Raw genomic sequence first — 8,436 nt, forward strand, 5'->3', positions numbered from 1 at the left:
CATGTGTCTACCCAGCTTGAATGCGGATGAGGTGGTTTTTTATAATCTGCTGAATGTATCATATTCCATCTTTTTTATGCTGTCATATGTATCCCTGTGTGTTTCAAATACCAGGCAAGTCCAGACCTGTCTGTGCTGATTAATGATAAACCCTGACAGCCTGTTTTATCTCTTGATTGCACACACAGAGCTCTAACTCAAACAATAATCCAGACCACAGCTGCACTCCCTCACGTGCGGCTTGTTTCACGATGACAAGTGAATGAAACATGTTTTTGTCGTTGTTCCTTTCTTTAATTGACACCATTTATTGCATCAAGGCATGATTGCATTTTTAAACAGCTTAAAAAAGTACAAATGAAAATAACATGGTACAATTAAAGAGTTCGTATCAAACTTGATCAATATGATACAATAAGAAAATCTGGCCTTTAAGAATTGAATTTATATGTACCTGCTCATCGTTTGCCCCCTCAAACCAGAAGACTTGTTCTCAAACAGATTTTGAAATTCCGATTTTTGAAAGCAAACCATACAAATAAAAAAGACACCAAAGTAATCAATAAGGACGAAAGGGAATCCATCACCCAGTGACAGAAAGCAGAACTCTTTTTTTTTCTTATTAATCAACACAGAAACACCAATGAACTGCATATTCCTTATCAGCTAATTTGGCGAAATATAATCAACAAATGCCCAGTTTTTATATATACTTGGAAAGAAAAACAGAATATTTAAGCAAAAAAAAAAAGAAAAAAAAAGAAGACGACTTATTGCAGTGTTGAGTTCATTGTTCAAAAGGAATCTGATACGGGTGACTACAACATATGCATCACTTTCATCATGGTCAGTTTCAGTAAACTTTAGAAAACATCATTTTAATACGATAAAAAATAAAACTAAACATCCTGAAAAACAAAGCTGTCCTGCTTCCCTAAAACTGCTGCCTATCAAAGTGCATAATGTTCGATTTTCATGACTCACAAGGAGGCGACTGATCCCAGGTCTGCTCCTCGTTTTGCTTTGCAATACGTAACTGTGGACAAATGGCAAATGTTCCTGCCTAGCTTCATGCTATATACTTCAGTGAATATATATTAAATTGACTATATAACAAAGTCATAAACGACTGATTTCTAATCTCAGACAATGATCTTTCTCGTTATCCCGCTCTGATAGCTTCAGCTGTCGTCATCCCACAACACGGACATTAGAGATGAACGGCTGATTTCACTGCATGTTAGTAAAAAAAATGTTTAATGCTAATGTAGCAAAATAGACTCCTGCATGTCCTCGCGGCGCCATAGTGACAGTGCTCGCTTGTGGAGAGTGCTTTGAAGGAGGGTGGTTGGCTTTTCTTCTATCACTGCCATCATTTCATCCAAACCCCCAGTGCGACAAATAGCTGCAGCCCAGTTCAGGTCAGCACTCGTTTGAACACGTTCTCTTATTACCCATCGCCTGACATTTGAGCTGTTGCAGCTCCACAGAATCCGACTTAAAAGAGAAGCGTTTGTCCAGTTTCCTGCACACTGTCAGCGTTTCCTTCCTTCTTCCTCCCGAAGAGACCATTTCCTTCTACACGGTGCGATAGTCCCTCGCAGTCCTGGTCTCTAAAAGTTTCTCTGGGGTATTGTCATTTCATCATGCCTGATACGTCAGTGTTGTGTCATGTTACTCACTGCTTCCTGTCAATCACCTGACACCCTTAGGAAGAAATGCCAGGAAATAATCCCTAATCAACAACTTCATAGTCAGATCAATGCCTTTTTTAAGGGCTATTTATTAGCTGGGTTCACAGCTCATCATGTTTGTATTTAAATAAAAGGACAAGTGAATGTTACAAAAAATAAATTGCAGCTGATTGGAGGGAATGCAGAAGTAACCCGGCTGTGGTTCTAAGCAGTGTATCCTTTTGGGTGTAATGTGGTTGAACCAGTAATCAGACATGTTCAGCTCATTGAGTGTAAATAATTAGGAGTCAATGAGGTTTGGGGTCAAAGGTCACAGGTAGGCCTCCACTCGTTCCCATGGCTGCATCTCTGTGAAGAAGCCCTCGCACAGGCCAAAGCCCTGATCCAGAGTCAGAGGAATCGCCTGCGCTTCTTCTTTGATCTCCTCCCAGGGCTGCAGCACCGCCTCCTCGGGCTGCTCCTGGAACAGCGCTGAAGGCTCGTCAAACTGCTGCAGGTGGTGGTGGCTTTGGAGCAGCTGATCCTGGTCCAGCGGCTGCTGCGGATGCTGCTGCGGCACGTGGAGCTCCCCCATATTCACCGTGCAATCCATGGAAGCGCCGCTCAGCTCCATGTAGCCGTAGGGCTGATGGTGGTTCAGGTGCTGGTTCTGGCCCATGATGTCCCCTCCTCCGCACCACCTCCCCAGCCCTGCTGAATGCTGCCTCCCCTGCATGGACACCTCCATCTCGCACCCCAGGGAGCTCAGCGCAGTGTTGATGTCCAGATCCTCGAAGGTGCTACAGTTCCCGCTGAGAACGTCATCAAAGACGGACGCCAGGTCAAAGTCCCCCCTCAGGATGTCTGCTCTGTGGGCCTCTGTCGCCAGAAGGGGAGACTCAGTCGCCCTCATCACCTTGCTGTTGTTCTTAGAGGGTAGGTGCTTCCGTTTGCCGCCCACCCCTTGGTAAGGGAAGCCATTTTGGGTGCTGTGATAACCCTGAACCAGTTTGCTCTCTCTGTGGGTGCCACCGCTGCTGCTGCTGCTGCTGTTGTAGTGGTTAGCGGACATCCTCCTGCGTTTGAAGATGCCGTTGACGAACATGTCAGCATACTGTGGATCGATCTGCCAGAAGCCTCCCTTCCCCGGCTCGTCTTTCTGTCGGGGGACCTTCTTGAAACACTTGTTGAGGGACAGGTTGTGACGAATCGAGTTCTGTGACAAAGACAGAAAAAAAAAAAAGCTAATTAACAGGATCCCTTTGGCTTTGAGCAAATTTGAGTTATTCATGCAAAAACTGAATGTGCCACTTTGTAAGGGAGATGAGAAGAGAGAAGGTGGAGGAGGAGGAGGAGCAGGAGGAGGAGGAGGAGGGGGGGGGGGGGGTGTATTGTTGTTGTTTGTATAGGAAAGCAAATGTACCTAATGAGGCTTTCTAGTAGCAGGCAGCTCTATGCATTTCAAACATGATCAGCTGTGCTTAGCTGCAATCTCTCTCAGGAGCCCTCATTAACACACACACACACACACACACACACACACACACACACACACACACACACACACACACACACACACACACAGTCTCTCTCTCTCTCACACACACACACACACACACACACACACACACATTAGAGTGCTGTCTTCACCGCATCACCATTCCCCTCAGACAAAAACCCTGTATGAGCACTCTCTTGGAAGATGGAAATTTCTGAGGCTCTTGCATTAAAAAACACTTGTCATGGAAATCATCAGAGGCTGAAATTAGACTCTAATCCTGCTGGAGGTTTGCATATCTGCTCTACATCTGATGCTGTCTGTTCTCTCACACTGATATCAGAGAGGCCTTGTCTGCTGTCCTGTAGCATAAAGATGTGGTCTCTGATGGTGACACTGGGATCAATTGCTCACCCTTCTCTCCCTCACCTCGCCATTTATCTGACTCATCAATAATAGATGGAGAGTTAGCCGGTCTCGGTTACCTGCCAGCTGGGCTCCGCGTGTCTGTAGTAGCAGAAATTCTCCGTTATCCAGTTATAGATGGTGGACAAAGTCACTTTGGGCTGTTTGCTGGCCTGCATGGCCATGCAGATGAGAGAGGCGTAGGAATAGGGCGGTTTGACTTTAGGGTTGGTTTTGTAGTCGACCTCCACAGGCGGGCTGGCCTGGATGGGGATCTGTGGGTAGCCGTTCCCTGGATGCGCGCAACTGGCGAACAGCGGCGCTGCGGTGGAGTCGCTGCCGGAGGTAACGGGGCTCCCGAGGTAAGGAGGCATCCCAGTGGCGGCGGTGTCCCCGGCCGGAGGGCTGGACGGAGAGTCGGTGCCACCTCTGGGGAAGCCGAGCCGCTTGAGAAAGAGGTGCTGCTGGGAGGACGGGCAGCCCGGTCCAGCTCCGTTGTGCCGCTCCGGGTCCGCGCTGAGGATGGAGAAATTCTGGAGCCAGTGGAGGCTGGTGAGGCTGTCGTCCATGGGGGCAGAGTCGGACCCGATGACCTGCTCCTCCGGGTAAACCGCCAGCCATTTCTCCTTAAACTTGTTGGCGATGTCGGGGCTCGTCAGAACCGGCATCCTGACTTTGTGCGCGCGGTGAGGGCTGAAGATGGCCAAAAGATCTTCAAATCGGCATTTAAAGTTTTGTTTTATCTTGAGGTCAAAGAAAAAAGTAATTAAAAAAAACCCCACAGTTAATTAAATGAATCGCCAAGATGTAAAATAAATCACCACGGATTAAATATAGTCTAGTCAAAATATCCCAAACAAGCAAAATGCCAAATGATGCGTAGTTTCTCTACCTCTGGTGCAGCCTTTTTGGAGCCGATCTCTGTGTGCACCTGTTGCAGTCCGTCCCTGCCTCTCCTCTCCAAGGGCTCAGCGGCGCATCCAGTCTCTGCGCAACAAGTGCGGCGGGGGGAGGGCGAGGAGCGTCCAGCAGCAGCTCATAGGGAGGAAAACAGAGGAAAAACGCCACTCAGGACAGATCCATGCCGACTCAGGCGAACCAGACTGTTACTCATCCAAACGCAAGGCTCGGTTTGAGTGTCTGTGGGAGGTCAAGACGTGAGAATGTGTGGAGGATGCAAAATAAGTCGCTCATAAAGCCCCGAGAGACTGCCCACCATCCCTTTAAACGCCTGAGGGGATTTCTGATTGGCTGGCTATCCTCGCTTTTCCAGGTTTCACTTTAACTCTCTCTCTCTCTCTCTCTCTCTCTCTCTCTCTCTCTCTCTCTCTCTCTCTCTCTCTCTCTCTCTCTCTCTCTCTCAGTCTATCTAACTCACTGACTCACTCACACGCACAAAAGGAGGGGCCCTCAAATGACTGTGGAGTGAGTGCACTACAGGTTCACTGCAGTAAGAACAGTCCGATTGTGGTTGCTCTGCCTTTAATCTTTGTCTTCATCCCAGAAACAGGCTGAAATGTGACCTCTGTGGCGCGCGTCACACCCCTCCATCCCTCCCTCCTCCACCCACCCTCGCTGGCGCTGAAAAAGACGCGCCACAGGTCCCGCTTGGAGCGCACTTTTGCACCTGCAAGGAAAGCAGCCCACTTCAACTGATAAGCGTGTATTTACATGCCTTTTCACTGTGAACAATTTAGCTTTCAGTGGATTTCAACCTAATCCGTTTTTCAAAAGTGCACTGTTGAAAAAACAAAACAAAACTTCTAAGTGTATACTTGAGGTTAAACATGCACGAGGTTCAGCATTTTAGCTGAGACATATTACACCTGTATTACCTGGAGCAGTAACAGCAGTAGAACTTTAAGAAAGCCTAATCATGCAATTTATTAAATGCAGCATTTTATAACTTAAGTGGGCATTTCTAATCCCAAAGCAATGTAAAACATGTGTAATTAAACAAAAGAATTAAATAATACAGATATCAGCAGAAGAGATCATTAGATGTGTCAGATTAAGCAGAGTTTGTCAGTGTGTCTACATACAGTATGGTGAAGTCAAGCTGTCATCAGGAAAATTCCTCACTGATCATCCAGTGTTTTTTTTTCTTTCAAAATTTATCCTCTGTAGCTATTTCATCAAAGATCAAATATTCATGTGGCCTTGTCAGTAGGCCTTGTCATCTATAATTAGCATAATTAAATTAAAATGTACCCATGCTTGGCATAAAATAACATTTAATCAGTCAGGGCTGGTGTCAGATTTGAGGCCATGTACATGTACACTGCACATGTACAGTAGGAGCGATTAACAGAGGAAAAGGGAATTCTGAGGAAACACTGCCGCCTGATGGAGTGACACTGCATTGCAGGCCCATCAGAAAACCGAACCACAAATCAAGATGAAGGGGTGCATTCAAGCAAATCAGACTGCATGTGAAAGGGGTAGCGGTGTTATTAGATTTTTCACCATGCTGTTTTCCATACATATGAGGGATGCGCAATGCATGTCCCTACAGTGCCAGGGGTGATGTGTCTTTTCACTGCAAATGCGTTCTGCGTAGCCCTGGAGTGTATGTTATTTGTATCTGAATTACACTTTTCACAGCAATAGGATTAAATTATATGACTTTAGTTAAGCACTAGTTATTAGGCAACGTACACGTAGAAAATGTTTTCGACAAAATCTTTCTTGATGAACACCGCTGGCACAGGGGTATGGAAACTGTGAATGTAATGTATGAGGGAGCAGGGACGGGGTTGGCAAATTCCCCCCCATTCTTAATGCCGAGGGTGCAAAGTTTCCTGGCGTCTTTACATGTCAAATCAAACTTTTCCATCATATTCCTCAAAAGTTTGCTCAGTTCTCTGGCTGAGGAAGCAATGCAACTAACCATGTCAGACAAACAGAAGTCACTTGTTAAGGCTTCATGCTGTTTGTACCCTCCTCCAATGCCAGATGCCACCACTGCACCAGGCATCCCATTGAAAAGATGTGGATTCATGAGCTTACAGTCATCTGGTCATGAGGTCTTCTGTGGTCCCTGTTGTACATGTGGGATGCACAAAGCTGCTGTTCCATAAAGAAAGTGCAGATCTGCTGTAAGTCATTGCGTACTGAAGCAGCCTTCATTTAACAAGCAGTAAGGAGGAAGAAAGCCTTTACAGAAGTAATTTTACAAGAGCTGCGGCCCACATGCATTAATGAAGGCTCTTGCGCATAAAGCCCGAGGGTATTTCATACAATATGAAGTGCCAGAAGTCTCCCTTCCTCCCCAAACAGATTTTGTCAACACATCTGCTGAGGTGAAAAAGTGGAGTACACAGGCTGAGAAGGGCTGGCGATCAGCGGAGGGCACCGAGGATGGTAAAATCGATGCAGCAACACTCGAAGAACGTGGATACGTCAGGCCAGCTGTTGCATCCTGTCAAGGAGGCCTGATCTTTAAAATGTCTCAAGGTTTGTTCAGGTCCTCCACAAAGGGCTTTCTGGTGAGACAGGCAAATGTTTGGACAGCTGTTCTTATTGTTGCCAGGCTGTCCCACAGCAGGAACTAAGCACATATACAATATGGCTACAGTACATCTATGGGTTGAAAGAGGTTGCTGAGGAGGACTCTTACACCAGTATGTATTTGTTGTTAGAAGCTCTGTTAATCTTTGGAGGGGTTTTAATTCAGAAAGATCTAAACATATGGCAAATTCCCTTAATTTAATCCCTCTGGCTGCAGAGGAAAGACAAAGAAAATGGTCACTAAAGTAACTTATGAAGTGATTCGAGTGATTCTGGATGCTCCCCATATGAGTTTAAAATACCATTTTTGCAAAGTTTATTTTAAGATTAAATGTTGACACACAAGATTGAAACAGAGGAAAACCTAAATTATACCCAGCAGAATAATTTGATGCTACAGTGAGTTCAACAAGAAGATCAATATCCCTCTCGTGTCTGTGTGGTAAATATGAGGCTCAAAGAGTAGAAATGGGGAAGGATCTGGCCTGGGTCTGTCCAGAGCTTTAAATGAACACATTTCCATCTCATTTGTTTAACCCACAAGATGCAGGTGGGTTTTTGTTAACAGAGTGAGGTTAACTGTTTCTCTCTGTTTCAACTGCATGTGTTAGGACAGGATGGTGGTAGTGTCATATTCAAAGTACAGATATAAGACTGGTATGAATCTTCTCATCTAACTCTCAGCAAGCAAATAAATATATTCCCCAGACTGTCAAAACTTTTCCTTTAAGTTACCCACAGCGGCTTTTTGTTTTATTTTTACAACTTTTAACAAACCTGAATTTTATGGAAGTATAATCAATGAAATTTATATTCTATATAAAATATAGAAATATAAAATGAAAATATGATTTTACCACCATGGATGTCACTGGCCTCCACTTCACCCACTGTTACAGTAAACGTCTGTGCTTCCTTTCACCAGCAGGTGTCAGCATTTCCAACCTTTCCTCCGCCCTCTCTCCCACAGCTACAAACATGCCATTGATAAAAGAATGTTTACAGTTAACAGTTACCCACAATTCTGAGCGGTGTGTGTTGATACCAGAGGGCTCGTTTTACACACAGCCTGCACTAAAACTGCTGCTTTGGAAGCCTAGATGTTTCCTTTCCTTGTCCTAATCCATCCACATCAGTGCAAGCAGGGGATTTATTATTTGGCTTGAATGGTAAGAGTATTGTCAAATATAATGATCCAAGGGGGGCATTTGAAGAATTACATAATTTCAGTGTAACTACTGTATTCTATCCTTTTGATCATATCACTTTATAGGTACCACCTTTGTTTAAGTGACCACAATGACTGCATTCACCTCTTTCTATCACACACTGACTGCCATTCAGCATAAT

At 45.1% G+C, this 8,436-nt stretch overlaps 1 protein-coding gene across 2 annotated transcripts; it reads right to left on the reverse strand.

Moving 5' to 3' along the window:
- Positions 1-272: 272 nt before the first annotated feature.
- Positions 273-4,743, reverse strand: foxj1b (forkhead box J1b). 2 transcript variants are annotated; one of them, XM_070990671.1, is made up of 3 exons: positions 4,469-4,743; positions 3,657-4,319; positions 273-2,889 (listed from the first exon to the last, which is right to left on the reverse strand). In XM_070990671.1, the coding sequence occupies exons 2-3, from the start codon at positions 4,242-4,244 to the stop codon at positions 2,005-2,007; spliced, it is 1,473 nt and encodes a 490-aa protein (XP_070846772.1). In that variant the 5' UTR covers positions 4,245-4,319; positions 4,469-4,743; the 3' UTR covers positions 273-2,004. The 2 variants fall into 2 exon arrangements, with proteins under 2 accessions (XP_070846772.1, XP_070846773.1); XM_070990672.1 differs by lacking the exon at positions 4,469-4,743 and having other exon boundaries at positions 3,657-4,332.
- Positions 4,744-8,436: the final 3,693 nt, after the last annotated feature.

Source organism: Chaetodon trifascialis, chromosome 21 (genome assembly GCF_039877785.1).
Source record: "Chaetodon trifascialis isolate fChaTrf1 chromosome 21, fChaTrf1.hap1, whole genome shotgun sequence".
NCBI classification, from domain to species: Eukaryota; Metazoa; Chordata; class Actinopteri; order Chaetodontiformes; family Chaetodontidae; genus Chaetodon; species Chaetodon trifascialis.

What these genes read in the sequence shown, in the direction of transcription:
- foxj1b (XM_070990671.1), bottom strand. Translation starts at nt 4,244, where the DNA reads ATGCCGGTTCTGACGAGCCCCGACATCGCCAACAAGTTTAAGGAGAAA. An exon ending in ACGCGGAGCCCAGCTGGCAG is followed by an intron (nt 2,890 to 3,656) that starts GTAACCGAGACC and finishes TCTTTGTCACAG; the next exon opens with AACTCGATTCGTCACAACCT.